Source organism: Erpetoichthys calabaricus, chromosome 5 (assembly GCF_900747795.2).
Source record: "Erpetoichthys calabaricus chromosome 5, fErpCal1.3, whole genome shotgun sequence".
Classification (NCBI taxonomy): Eukaryota; Metazoa; Chordata; class Cladistia; order Polypteriformes; family Polypteridae; genus Erpetoichthys; species Erpetoichthys calabaricus.
This window is the reverse complement of record NC_041398.2, coordinates 19304776-19320156: the sequence shown is the minus strand read 5'-3', so window position 1 is coordinate 19320156 and position 15381 is coordinate 19304776. Positions and strand designations below refer to the sequence as shown.

Below are 15381 nucleotides of genomic sequence, written 5' to 3'. Positions count from 1 at the left end.
TGGAAGAGAGAGAACATGTGCTTTATACTTAAGGAATTATGGATATAGATAATCTCAGTATGTCTTATTTTTTATCATTTTTCTGAACTGTAGCTGTGATATCTTTTACTTAGATGTTAGAGGTTGCATTGAGTAAGTAAAACTGGGAAGAAATATTAGTTTGTGTGTGTTTTCATTTAAGGCCGTAAAGCAAAAAAAAAAAAAAGGGGGAATATTTCAAAGGGGGGGGGGTTCTTTTCTATACCCACTGTATATACAGGGGCTCACTTGGAGTCAAACATCTTAATGTGACCATCAAATACTGAGGTCTAGTTTTTACAGAGAAGGTACATAAGCAAAGGTGACTGTAGGAAGAAGACAAGTGAGGGAGTCCATCGGCGAGGGCCCATTTAACTGCAGTAGTCACACCAGCAGGGCACAATAGAGAAACACAGCAAGTGTAGGGGTGGATGAGGAAGAAAGCCCGGTTTCAAATGCTGCATTTCCAACAGGGCTTTAAGGGTACAAACTCTACATAACCACCAGCTTCTCAACAGATACATAAGGAATGTGACAAGCAACTTAGCAGGAGATTGCTAGACTGGACAAAGATGGCAAACCACTCAAACAACACATTTTTCTTTATGTTATAACAAACAGCACATACACATTTAAATCATCAGATTGACTCAATTACTGACAAAATGTTTTAATCCTGAAAATACGTTTTAAGAAGTCACTAAACTTATTCAGGCCTTTAAAAAATTTATTCAGGATGACTTTTAAACCGTTTTGTGCCTTTAGAGATAACCATCCTTACCATTACAGCTGAGGGCTGAAAATCAAAAAGTGCTGCCCAGTTGCAGTACATCCTGCTCATCAGCATGTCTCGTATCAAAGCTTTCCTGGTATTCAATTTTCTTTTCAAATTATTTTGACAACATTGAATGACATAAATAGTCCTGGCCTTATCATTGCTCATCACCGGCTTGTGCTGCATATCCTTGACTGAGCAAACCTCAAACTGGAAGTGAGAACAAATAAGATCAGATGTAGTGGAGTTCGTTTTTCTGCCGACAATAAGGTGGGCTGTAGCCTTCAGGCCCCCTGGTAAATCTAAAAGTTCAAGTTGCCCGTATGCACACGCGTTATTAATGAATACTAAAGGGTCAAAAGGTTGAGCCTAAGGAGCCACAAGCAAGCTAACAGCACCACACGGAAAGACAATTTCCCACGGCCAATTCTGGATAAGAAACTGCATATGATGGGAAATCAGAAAAGGAATAATTAATAAGACTTAGTTTAAGTTTGCTATAAACATTTAAATAAATTGACATTACTAAGGGAAGCTTATTACAGGCTTTGCACAACAGTGCCATCTGGTGCCTGACTGGTCCTTAATGCAGGGATGGCACTAAGTGGAAGAGGTTAAGCCACTTCAAATTATTTTGTTGAATCCTTTTCATACTGTGTGTTGTAAGTACATTCACCTTGATGAGATGTGGTACACGTCATACACATTTAAGCCTACCATGTAATGGTACACATCAAGATGTCATTAGTTACAACATGTAGTGTTGGCTCCTTCCTTCCTCATTTTTTTTTTCCCTTCATCATACTCCTTAAGGTTGTCTCCAGTGTGAATCATCATGTGGTCAACAAAAATTATGAATTTTTGTACATCAATGAAGTCCACTGCTCTCTGAGAATTATTTACCACACTCAATACAACCACAAGACTTTTTTCCACTGTTAAACCTTAATTTGCTGTGAAAATCACAAGTGTGAATCCTTTACCTTTAACATTTTGTGCAATGTGACCTTTTTTGATTGATTGTGAAAGTTGCTGTTATGGGAAACTTTTCTGTCATTTTAGAAGTGCAGAATAGTGTGAGTTCCTATGTTATTCTGAAGACCGCAGTTATGAGAGAATCTTTTACCACATTCAGAACACCAATATCGCTTTCTCCGGTATGAATTTGTGTATGCTGCTGAAGAGAACTACTGTCAGGGAATTGTTTGCTACATTCAGCACAGCCATACCGATTTTCTCTGGCGTGAACTCTTATATGTCTGCGGAGGCCACTACTGTCAGTGAATCGTTTGCCACATTCAGTACAACAATATGCCTTCTCTCCAGTATGAATTCTTGAGTGACGCTGAAGGTTGCTACTATTGGTGAATTTTTTGCCACATTCAGCACAGTCATACGGTTTTTCTCCAGTGTGGGCTCTTGTATGTGTTTGGAGACCACTATTGGAAGAGAATCGTTTGCCACATTCAACACAGCAATATGGCTTTTCTTCGGTATGAATTCTTGTGTGATGCTGAAGATTGCTACTTTTGGAGAACCTTTTGCCACATTCAAAACAGCAATAGGGCTTATCTCCAGTATGAGTTCTTTTGTGATGCTGGAGGTGGCTACTGTTGGTGAATCTTTTACCACATTCAGAGCAGCCATAGGGCCTTTCCCCAGTGTGAATTCTTGTATGCTTTTGGAGGTCACTACTGTGAGAGAATCTTTTACCACATTCAGAACAACCGTATGGCTTTTCTCCAGTGTGGATTCTTGTATGTTTATGGAGATCACTGCTATAAGAGAATCTTTTGCTACATTCTGAACAGCCATAAGGCTTTTCTCCAGTATGAATCATTGTATGCTTTTGGAGATTACTGCTGTTAGAGAATCTTTTGCCACATACAGTACAGCCATATGGCTTTTCTCCAGTATGGACTCTTGTATGTTTTTGGAGATCATTGCTGTAAGAGAATCGTTTGCCACATTTAGAACAGCAATACGGTTTCAGCCTTGTATGATTCAATGTTTGATTGTTGCACTCAGATTTGTTTTGGAATGTTTTTCTGCATTCTTGGCCAGCACACAAGGCCTCTTGATCTGTGCTAGGAAGTTCTTGTTTGTCCGAGTTGAGGGCTTCTCTCTGTTTAGATGTGGCAGCAGGAAGAGAACCGCACTTCAAATAAACGGAGGTCAAATTCCCTGATCCTTTTGTTGATTTTTTCATCTTCTCTGTGTCCTGTTTGTGTTGTAGTCTACGCTGAAGAGGAGTCTGAGCAAATGATGCCGGTGAGAAGCTGTCATTCGCCTGCACATCTGCAATGATACAAACAAAGAACTTAGTATGTTTTAAAACAAATAAAATATTAACAAGGGATATTTGGCATGCTGGTAATTGATGCTGCCTCAACCTGAGGTTCATTTTCATCTCTGTCCGTTCAATCTGTATCCTCCTTCCATATCCTAAAGATGTATCTGCTGTGTAGTGTGGATCAGCGAAATTTGGCAAAGGAGTGAATTTGCTGGCTTCATCAATGACTTTGATAGCAGAAAGCTTCTCTGATAGTCTGACATGTTGCCACCTTAGAAAACCTTCATTCCCCCCAGCAGTGCTCCATGATACTTTGTGAGACCAGTGTGACACCACAGAACTACAGAAGCCAATATTGGTTGGGATAGACCCCCAAGTTTATAACGTTGATGCCCTAAATTACAGGCTCTGTGGGTGTTAAGTTAGTGATAGGAATTCTGGAGACACAGGACTCTGAGTATTGGGCTGTGCTATTGTGATTTTGTTTCTTGCAGCTCTCTGGAGGCGCTGTCATGTATATCTTTTGTACTAATTGCTCGTTTGCGGACATACATTGTATTTTGTTTGTGGTTACCGTTCCAGTTTTCGGTTTGTCTGTGTGGGAAGCATGGTGGCCCAGTAGTTAGTGCTGCTGCCTCACAGCTCAGGTCACATTTTTGGCCACAATATACAGTCCAGCATAGCTGGCAGATGTGTTCCTAGCCCTCAAAGATACTTAAAAAGACCACCACACCATTAAAATCCATTCAAACAAGTTCAGTTTCTCCTTCCTCGCAGACTTTAATGCATTTGATAAAATTCCCAAACATTACTATGACTCCGTCGAAATCAGCAGGATCTGCTCATCGCAACTGCTGTGTTAACTGCTGTCTCAAGACTGGGCCGGCGTGCCCGAGTGTGGATGTGTGTGTGCAAGTGTGGACTTGCATCCATCCTCAGGCTGATGTCTGCCTCAATTCTAAAGCGGACGGCGACCTCAGGTGAAGAAAATGGACGGGAGGATGAGAATGTGGTCTGACAAGTGGAACTGAAGAAGTGTGTCGGTCATAAGGATGTAGAAAAACTCCAACTCTCTGGTTGTCCCTATTGCCACTTCACTCCTTTCTCATTTTCATTGCTCTAACTGAACCTCCTTTTCTGAGTGCTGCCATCTTTTTGATCAAGCTTTGCTTCCTGACCGTTACTAGGGTAATATTACGGTACGTGTATCCTGAACCATTTAAAATTCCCAACATTTTCTGGAGGTGCATAAGTTTCAGGAATCCACTGTCAAAGTAAGCGTCTGTCTGCCTGTCAGGTTAGGACATTGCAGAGATGATAATTCAAAAGTGAATCGTCTGATCCGAATGAAACTCGGCACAACTGTGAGCAACAGAACATTCTAGAAGGATGTGGATTTAAGCAAAATAGCTCCAGTAGATTATACAGCATCGAGGTAACAAGGCTCAGCTTTTTTTTTTTGCACACCTGTCTCTTTTAATCACTTCACAATTCAGAGTGTGTATTACTTAACATGATGCGATTCTTACATTTCACTAAACATAAACCAATATAGGTCTGTAATATTTTACTACTGAAAACGCCAGCTTTGCTGAGTGAAAAGAGGCACACCAAGCTGCTGGTCTCGACTGATATTCAATCAAAAGTGAACCCACCACTGACTTACACTGAGTAAATGTGGCGAAACTTGCAAATGTTAATCAGTTTCACGTTGATAGGTTTAATTGCATTGCCTACTTACCAAAACTCCTAGACGACTGCTGCTCTTCTGCTTCTCTGCCGTTTCCTTCAGTGATTTTCCCCTCAAACTTGGATATCTCAGATTTCAGCTCCACAAAATTACGTTGGGTAACCAGCTGCCCTGTATTAGTAAACCAAGGCTGCACACCAGAATAAGAATCTTCAGAAGTATTTTGCTTGAAAATATTCCCGCTTTCATGCTTTTGCAGTTCAAAGCTAACTGGCAAATCTTCAGAATCCTCATCTTTAATTTGAACCAGCTCCACTTCAAACTCCTCTTCTTTGAGATCCGAAATTGCTCCTTCGCAATCCTCCACCTTCACGCACAAATACTCCGGGGTGCCCCACTCACAATCCTCTTGCTTAAAGGGCTCCAGTCGCTCAGCCGTGCCATTCCCATTGCCTGAGGCCATTGCTCCGTGTGAAACTCTTCTCTCTTTACAACTGTCTGCTCTTCTCTTCTAAGAGTCCCTTCTCACATGAACAGCTCTGTTCTGGAGGCCATTGGAGACCTCACTGCATGGACGTGGGAACTGAGAAGGAGATCCCCATTCACCTGACAAAAGTAAAAGTGATAAGAGATTACTAAATAAATAACCTGACCACATTTCAGGGTTCAATATGTATCGAGTGCCACATGTACTAGTGTCCCTTTGTCAGTTTGCGTCTCCTTAGGGTGTACATCAGTGACTGAGAGGCGGAGTTCAGTCATCAGGAGGACAGACTTAGACGCTGCCTTCCACAGGAGTGAAGTACTGTGGGTAGCAGGGAGAAAGAGAAAGCATGGATGTTCTCACTGTATAAGTATTTGCACTTCAAATAGTTAGAGTTCCTTAGAAATAGTGTGCGTCAAATGAAGCAATGCACGTTCTGTTCATTTCTTTTTGTTCGTATTAAATTGTTTGCGTATATATGTTTCTCTACTGCGGTGGGTTGGCACCCTGCCCGGGATTGGTTCCCTGCCTTGTGCCCTGTGTTGGCTGGGATTGGCTCCAGCAGACCCCCGTGACCCTGTGTTCGGATTCAGCGGGTTGGAAAATGGATGGATGGATGGATGGATGGATGGATGGATGGATGGATGTTTCTCTAAGAACCAATAAGTTATTCCCTAGTTAAAGTTAAATGAGTAAAGAACCAGAAAGAAACGATGTTATATTTTTGAGAATTTTATTGTCCATGCAGATCTTATAAGGCACTCTAAACTCTGAATATTTAATATATTAATAACGTCATAATAGTTACACTTATTTCTTTAACTCTTTTAAGCGCTTCTCAATAGTGCTTTTAGTTACAATGATGGCCAACTTCAGTACTCAATTTTGTGATTAATATTTGTGTAAGATTGTGCAAGGGTATTTTCTTTTGTATGTAATTTGAGAACTAAGAATAGTTCTACTTTAACTTTTTACTAGCTGAAATACACAGCATTGCCTGGGAGGAAAATCAAGTGTTTTTTTTTAAATTGTTTGAGAAAAATAGAATAAAAAAAAACCTTAAAAATAAAAATAAATTAACAAAGAATGAAGAGTCACTAATTTGCTTGTCTTGCGGTCTTGTCTTGTATTTATGTTATCATCTGGTTGATGCCCGGAACCGGACAACTCTATTTAATTTGAGAAGTAACAGGAGTGCAGTGGCGCTCAAACAAAGAATGCTGGCAGTCACCTCCAGTTTGCTCTCTGGTGGCTGTTCCGAGTGTCAACTGGACGATAACACGCATACAAGACCGCAAAATATTGTTAGTATGCTTATATATATATATATATATATATATATACACATACAGTGGAACTGAAGTAATTTCCCCCATTGGATTGTATGTAAATACAATTAATCCGTTCCAGACCATACAATCTGTATGTAAATATATATATATTTTTTAAGTTTATAAGCACAAATATAGTTAATTAAACCATAGAATGCACAGTGTAATAGTAAACTAAATGTATAAACATTGAATAACACTGAGAAAACCTTGAACAACAGAGAAAACTAACACTGCAATAGTTTGCGCTATAGTGCTACCAACCGCTAGCTAAAAACACTTTTTTTTTTTTTTAATGAGTTTTAAGCACAGTGTAAGGTGCAGAGGGCATATGGTTTTAAACCATGCCTCTCATGCCGATGGGCCCTTTGAGTGTGAGAAGTAACTTGTAAAGATAACGCGCTTATATAAGCGCAGAGCCATACGCTTTAGGCGTACAGAAGAAGAAATTAAGAACTTTTAAGTACAGAAATAACTAAAGTTTCTCAAGAAAAGCTACGTTTAGAGAAGATACATTTTTCTTTTTATGTCTTTTATTCTGTGTGTAACTATTTTATCTTTTCTTCTTGTGTGGATTATTTGCTTTTAACTTTCACTAAATATTTTTAAAACAAACTTTTGGACTGAGAGATTTCTTTCGGCACACGATTTACCCGTGCTTAATCTCGCCTTATACTTCGGCAGCTACATATATATATATATATATATATATATATATATATATATACAGTGGGGCAAAAAAGTATTTAGTCAGCCACCAATTGTGCAAGTTCTCCCACTTAAAAAGATGAGAGAGGCCTGTAATTTTCATCATAGGTATACCTCAACTATGAGAGACAAAATGAGAAAAAAAATCCAGAAAATCACATTGTCTGATTTTTAAAGAATTTATTTGCAAATGATGGTGGAAAATAAGTATTTGGTCACCTACAAACAAGCAAGATTTCTGTCTCTCCCAGACCTGTAACTTCTTCTGTAAGAGGCTCCTCTGTCCTGCACTCGTCACCTGTATTAATGTCACCTGTTTGAACTCATTATTAATATAAAAGACACCTGTCCACAACCTCAAACAGTTACACTCCAAGACCAAAGAGCTGTCAAAGGACACAAGAAACAAAATTGTAGACCTGCACCAGGCTGGGAAGACTGAATCTGCAATAGGTAAGCAGCTTGGTGTGAAGAAATCAACTGTGGGAGCAATTATTAGAAAATGGAAGACATACAAGACCACTGATAATCTCCTTCGATCTGGGGCTCCACGTAAGATCACACCCCGTGGGGTCAAAATGATCACAAGAACGATGAGCAAAAATCCCAGAACCACACGGGGGGACCTAGTGAATGACCTGCAGAGAGCTGGGACCAAAGTAACAAAGGCTACCATCAGTAACACACTACGCCACCAGGGACTCAAATCCTGCAGTGCCAGCCGTGTCCCCCTGCTTAAGCCAGTACATGTGCAGGCCCGTCTGAAGTTTGCTAGAGAGCATTTGGATAATCCAGAAGAGGATTGGCAGAATGTCATATGGTCAGATGAAAAAAACTCTACTCGTCATCTTTGGAGGAGAAAGAATGCTGAGTTGCATCCAAAGAACACCATACCTACTGTAAAGCATGGAGGTGGACACATCAGGCTTTGGGGCTGTTTTTCTGCAAAGGGACCAGGACGACTGATCCGTGTAAAGGAAAGAACGAATGGGGCCATGTATCGTCAGATTTTGAGTGAAAACCTCCTTCCATCAGCAAGGGCATTGAAGATGAAACGTGGCTGGGTCTTTCAGCATGACAATGATCCCAAACACACCGCCCGGGTAACGAAGGAGTCGCTTCGTAAGAAGCATTTCAAGGTCCAGGAGTGGCCTAGCCAGTCTCCACATCTCAACCCCATAGAAAATCTTTGGAGGGAGTTGAAAGTCCATGTTGGCCAGCGACAGCCCCAAAACATCACTGCTCTAGAGGAGATCTGCATGGAGGAATGGGCCAAAATACCAGCAACAGTGTGTGAAAACCTTGTGAAGACTTACAGAAAACGTTTGACCTCTGTCATTGCCAACAAAGGGTATATAACAAAGTATTGAGATGAACTTTTGTTATTGACCAAATACTTTTTTTCCACCATAATTTGCAAATAAATTCTTCAAAAATCAGACAAGGTGATTTTCTGGATTTTTTGTTTTCTCATTTTGTCTCTCATAGTTGAGGTATACCTATGATGAAAATTACAGGCCTCTCTCATCTTTTTAAGTGGGAGAACTTGCACAATTGGTGGCTGACTAAATACTTTCTTGCCCCACTGTATATATATAACTGTTAGAGTCACAAAGACAGAATGAGTCCCAAAAATAGTTGGGATGCCAACCCGGTCAACTCTATTTGAAAAGCAACAGGGGTGCGCGGTGTCGCTCAAACATAAAGAATGCTGGCAGTCACCTCCAGTTTGCCCTCTAGTGGCCGTTACGAGTGTCAATTGGATGATAACATGCATTGCCAGAGCGCAAGCTAAAACCCAGAAGGGAGTGGGTTAGGGCTGATTTCACCCTATAGTATTTTTAGTCGACCAATGAGAAACATGTGTACCAAGTTTCATGAAAATCACTCCAGCCGTTCGGAAGTGATACTGGAACATACATACACACATTGACATAGAGAGAGAGAGAGAGTGACAGACAGACAGTCAGACAAACAGACAGACAGACATTGTAGACCACTCACACAGTCATGTGTACATCTATATCTGCATATTAAAGTTTGGATCTGAAATCTACTTTCCAAGTATTTTAATGGATACTCTGCTGTGAATGCCAACTATTCCTGCACAGCCAGAAGTCCTTTAGTTGTTTCTCCATTCCACTGAGGGTTTGCCAAAAATGGGGAACTACACCTTTAAGGGGAAGACACAGCGTGGACGGGACAGTTGGGTTGAAGATGATTTAACCGGAAAAGAAAGGGAGGGAGACATCAAGCGGTGGAGCAAGGAGAAACAGTGTGTTTAGCACCAAGAGTCCACCTGTTGGAAGAAGGTTTTATTTTACTCAGGGATACAAGGGAGATGCAGCTCTGAAGACAAACTTTTTTTGTGGTTTGACCAGAGCGATTGACCTTGGGGACCAGTAGGACAGGACATTTCTGTTATTGGCATCAGTTGCCGGTGTACTCCGATCGGCTTCCAGCATTTCACCGTGCTCTTGAACTGTAAGGACGGTGATCCAATTTGGGGACACCTCAGGCGAGAGCATCTCACACCCTAATCTGTTAAAGTTTCTCTTCAATTCTTGTTATGCACTTTTACGTATAACCGTCTTGTCTGTTAATATGTAAATGTAGCCCCCCCCCCCCCCCCCCCCCCCACCTTCATTGCTTTAATGATTGTTATCTTATGGTGATCTGGAGCAGGTGGTGAGTGCGTCAAAAATAAGGACGTGCATTGGCCAAGTTACCCTGAAAGACTTCAATAAGGAACTGCTTTTCTCTAGAGGTATTCTGATCGTGCAACTGCCCTGGGCTTAGTTGTTCTCCTGGGGGCGTTGGTACAATTAAACACAAAAAAACTACTAACTAAATGTTTAAAAGATATCTGAAATGATCCACGTTGGTATAAAAAAAGATCTCAGCAGAATCTGAGTGAAAACCGATTTGACAGGGAGAGAAAGTCCAGCTGATTTGAGGCAAAGACAAGAACAGTAAAAGTGGAGAAAGTTTATGAGTGTATTTTTGTTTTTTATCAGTTTGACCCGTTTTATACTGGTGATGTGTGTCAAAGCTGGCCCAAAGGCAACAGAGAAAGATCCAAAGCTGAATTTGACCAAAACCAAGGCCATCGCTTTAAAGTGACTCGGCCTGTGACGTACCGGCAGTCCAAGCTCAGTTACACTGAAATTAACAGAAATACGTGTTCAGCACATTTGATTGCCCTTAAAAATATTAGCAACCCAATCTATAGCCTCAGAGGGTCTGCCTGAATGGGCTCAGCCTACTAGGAGACAAGCCGACTGCTCCATACTCAAAAGCACTCCTCTTCACACTCCTCTTCTTTTCTGTCTCTCTCTTACTCCTGCCTGTGCACCCACACACTCCAGCTTACCTCTCCACTCCTACCTCAACATACATTATATTGCTAAAAGTATTGGGGGAAACCCCCCCCCCCCCCCAAGTCGTTGAATTCAGGCGTTCCAATCCCTTCCATAGCCACAGGTGTATAAACTCGAGCCCCTCAGCATGCAGACTGCTGGCTTCTACACACATTTGTGACAGAATGGGCCACTCTCAGGAGCTCAGTGAATTCAAGCCTGGTACCCTGATAGGATGCCATCTGTGCAGTAAGTCCATTCGTGAAATGTCCTCACTACTGAATATTCCACCGTCAACTGTATTATAACAAAATGGAAGCAGTTGGGAACAACAGCAACTCAGCCACAAAGTTGTAGGCCACATCAAATCACAGAGTGGGTACAGCGCATGCTGAGGTGGGCACAAGTCGCCAACTTTCTGCAGAGTCGATAGCTACAGACCTCCAAAAGCTCAAGAAAAGTGCAGCGTAGAGAGAGAGAGAGAGCTTCATGGAATGAATGGCCGAGCAGCTGCAGCCAAGCCAGACATCACCAAGTGCAATGCAATCTAAAGCGTCAGATGCAGTGGTGTAAAGCCCACCACCCACCACTGGACTCGAAAGCAGTGCAGACGTGGAGTGATGAATCACGCAATCTGATGGAACAGTCTGGCCAGGAGAACGGGACTCACCTGACTGCATTTGGCTAAGTTTAACATTTATGGGATTATGGTGTGGGGTTGGGCTCGGCCCCTTAGTTCCAGTGAAAGGAACTCTTAATGCTTCAGCATACAAAGCCATTTTGAACAACTTTGTGGGAACAGTTTGGGGATGGCAACATGACTGCGCAAACACACTAGTGCACAAAGCAAGGTCTAGAAAGACATGGAGGAGCGACTTTGGTGTGGCTGTGCAGAGCCCTGACCTCAACCCGACAGAACACCTTTGGGAGACGGCAAGCAAGCCAGGCCTTCTCGTCCAACACCAGCGCCTGACCTCACCAATGTTCTCCTGGTCACCGATTCCCATCAACACACTCCTACACCTTGTGGAAAGCCTTCCCAGAACAGCTGAAGCTGTTAGAGCTGCAAAGGGTGGGCCAACTCCATATTAAAGCCTGTGTGTTAAGAAGGGGATGGCATTAAAGTTCATGTGGGTATAAAGGCAGGCATCCCAATACTTTTGGCATGGAGATGGCTTTAATGCCATCCAGGTGGGTGTCACTTTCACTTCAGCCCCTAAATGACTTCTTTGGATTAGTCCTGTTTTGGTTCCACGGACACCCGGGTTGAACTCCCTGTGGCTGCACCCAAAGTTCAAACACCCGGGAGAGTTCACGTAAAATCCACTTGACACTCCCACCCATTTATCCAAGTCACAAGTTGAATTTCCCCTCTCATTTCGGTTTCTAATTCTGTGCTGGCAATTCTTTTGGCTCCTCAGGTTTTCCCTCCTCCATTCCCAGTACACGGTGTCCAGTTGTCTGGCAGCTGTAAACTTGAACTGGTGTCCCTTCCAGGGTTGGTTTCTGTCTTGTACCCCATGCTATTTGTGTCCATTGAAACCCTGAACTGAATTTAAGTGGCTGTCATAATGGAGGAATACCAAGTAGCTCAGAAACTGATTACTGTGTGTCTACAGGACTGTGGCTGACCTTGCCATGTTAATGCCCACCGTGTTAACTGACCTGCTCTGTGTGTTTTCTGCCTTGTTGAAGATGATCTCCTCACACTTCTTCTCTTGAACCTTCACTTAGCTCCTCTCAGAGTTTGTATGATTTGATGACTCTTTTGGAAGTTCAATCAAACATCTCTTAGTTTAGGATACTGGAAGAAAAAAGAAGGCATTCCGGGTTATTGCTTACTACAAAAATCCACACATTAAAATACTGAGATTACTGAGGAGTAGTATGGTGGCACAGCAGGCAGGGGTCTTACTGATATCTCCTGTCTGGAACTGAGAGTTTTTCTTCAAGAGAACCCCACATCCTTGTCTTGAATAGCACTCCCTCTTGCTGTCTGTTCAGGGTTTTGATGTTCTCCTTGCTTCTGCTTAATCCCCCCACATTGCAAACATGTACATTAGGCTGAATGACCAGTCCGAGTGAGCCCCATGTTGGACTGGGACCCTGTATCTGATTCTTCCAGGATAAACTATGGTCTCTCACAACCCTCCCAGTATCCATGAGACTTCCCTCTGTACTTTACATGGTACTTGAAAGGCTGAATGCCAATGGCGGGACGGGACAAACAAAGCAGCTTACACAAACACCTGCAACCTTGGACACTGGGAAACTAAAAGCGGGCCATGAGCACCGTCAAAGCTGATGGACCTCGAAGATCTTGACGGGCTGCGAGAATGCAGGTGCATGGTGGGCAGAGTAGAAATGAAAGACCTTCATAGGCTGCCACTCCAGTCTCCCTCTCACACTACATTCGCACACTCAGCGCTCCCTCAGCTGTAACTTGTGATGTTTCCTCTGCACGGGGAAATGATTGACATTGGAAGGGAGAAAAGAGGTGGAGCCCTGAAAGAAGAGGAGGGGATTTCTGATTGTTTGCAAAAAAAAGAAAAACAGTAGTGTGGGGGATTCTGGGTAGGGAACCGGAGTTCGCTTACAGCAGGGGTGTCAAATTTCAGGCCTGGAGGGCTGCAGGTTTTCATTCTAATCAGTGACCCATTTTCACTGCTTAATTAACTCCTTTACCCTTCATTTTAATAGCCCTGTTTTTAAGGATTCAGGCCTCGGAATTGATTCTTTTCTTCATTAAATGGCAGCCAAACAGAAATGAGACGTGAAACGAGCCGACAGATGACCAGCTAAATCGGGGCTTCAAACTCCAACCAGTTTCTTAATGAAAAAAACACTGGCCTACAAAAAATATTTTCTGTTTGCTTCTGGGAACTTCAGAGCATTTCTTTATTACGTTTTTTTACACTGATTACATATACAGTGCATCCGGAAAGTATTCCCAGCGCATCACTTTTTCCACATTTTGTTATGTTACAGCCTTATTCCAAAATGGATTAAATTCATTTTTTTCCTCAGAATTCTACACACAACACCCCATAATGACAACATGAAAAAAGTTTACTTGAGGTTTTTGCAAATTTATTAAAAATAAACAAATTGAGAAAGCACATGTACATAAGTATTCACAGCCTTTGCCGTGAAGCTCGAAATTGAGCTCAGGTGCATCCTGTTTCCCCTGATCATCCTTGAGATGTTTCTGCAGCTTCATTGGAGTCCACCTGTGGTAAATTCAGTTGACTGGACTTGATTTGGAAAGGCACACACCTGTCTATAGAAGGTCCCACAGTTGACAGTTCATGTCAGAGCACAAACCAAGCATGAAGTCAAAGGAATTGTCTGTAGACCTCCGAGACAGGATTGTCTCAAGGCACAAATCTGGGGAAGGTTACAGAAAAATTTCTGCTGCTTTGAAGGTCCCAATGAGCACAGTGGCCTCCATCATCCGTAAGTGGAAGAAGTTTGAAATCACCAGGACTCTTCCTAGAGCTGGCCGGCCATCTAAACTGAGCGATCGGGGTAGAAGGGCCTTAGTCAGGAAGGTGACCAAGAACCTGATGGTCACTCTGTCAGAGCTCCAGAGGTCCTCTGTGGAGAGAGGAGAACCTTCCAGAAGGACAACCATTTCTGCAGCAATCCACCAATCAGGCCTGTATGGTAGAGTGGCCAGACAGAAGCCACTCCTTAGTAAAAGGCACATGGCAGCCCACCTGGAGTTTGCCAAAAGGCACCTGAAGGACTCTCAGGACTATGAGAAAGAAAATTCTCTGGTCTGATGAGACAAAGATTGAACTCTTTGGTGTGAATGCCAGGTGTCACGTTTTGGAGGAAACCAGGCACCGCTCATCACCAGGCCAATACCATCCCTACAGTGACGCATGGTGGTGGCAGCATCATGCTGTGGGGATGTTTTTCAGCGGCAGGGACTGGGAGACTAGTCAGGATAAAGGGAAAGATGACTGCAGCAATGTACAGAGACATCCTGGATGAAAACCTGCTCCAGAGCGCTCTTGACCTCAGACTGGGGTGACGGTTCATCTTTCAGCAGGACAACGACCCTAAGCACACAGCCAAGATATCAAAGGAGTGGCTTCAGGACAACTCTGTGAATGTCCTTGAGTGGCCCAGCCAGAGCCCAGACTTGAATCTGATTGAACATCTCTGGAGAGATCTTAAAATGGCTGTGCACCGACGCTTCCCATCCAACCTGATGGAGCTTGAGAGGTGCTGCAAAGAGGAATGGGCCAAACTGGCCAAGGATAGGTGTGCCAAGCTTGTGGCATCATATTCAACAAGACTTGAGGCTGGAATTGCTGCCAAAGGGGCATCGACAAAGTATTGAGCAAAGGCTGTGAATACTTATGGACATGGGTTTTCTCAGTTTTTTATTTTTAATAAATTTGCAAAAACCTCAAGTAAACTTTTTTCACGTTGTCATTATGGGGTGTTGTGTGTAGAATTCTGAGGAAAAAAATGAATTTAATCCATTTTGGAATAAGGCTGTAACATAACAAAATGTGGAAAAAGTGATGCGCTGTGAATACTTTCTGGATGCACTGTATGAAATCGGAATTAAGCTAGCACGTCAGGTTGACGTTTTGAAACTTTTGAATATCAATATATCAACACGATATCTGGAGTTTGGACTCAGTCCCACCAAAATTGTTTTGATGTCTTTATTCCAAAAACAAACCAGAAGACGATACCAGAGACA

General features: G+C 42.6%; 1 protein-coding gene across 1 annotated transcript in view; it reads right to left on the bottom strand.

Annotated features, from left to right (window-relative positions):
- Nucleotides 1-672: 672 nt before the first annotated feature.
- The window catches only part of LOC114642491 (zinc finger protein 845-like), a 56799-nt gene continuing 42090 nt past the window's right edge, over nt 673-15381 (bottom strand). The window contains exons 4-6 of the mRNA XM_051927763.1: nt 10440-10461; nt 4828-5287; nt 673-3091 (exon numbers count right to left, since the gene is read on the bottom strand). Of these exons, the coding sequence (XP_051783723.1) occupies nt 1878-3091; nt 4828-5287; nt 10440-10461 (1696 nt within the window). The 3' untranslated portion in view covers nt 673-1877. The remainder of the gene's footprint in view (nt 3092-4827; nt 5288-10439; nt 10462-15381) is intronic.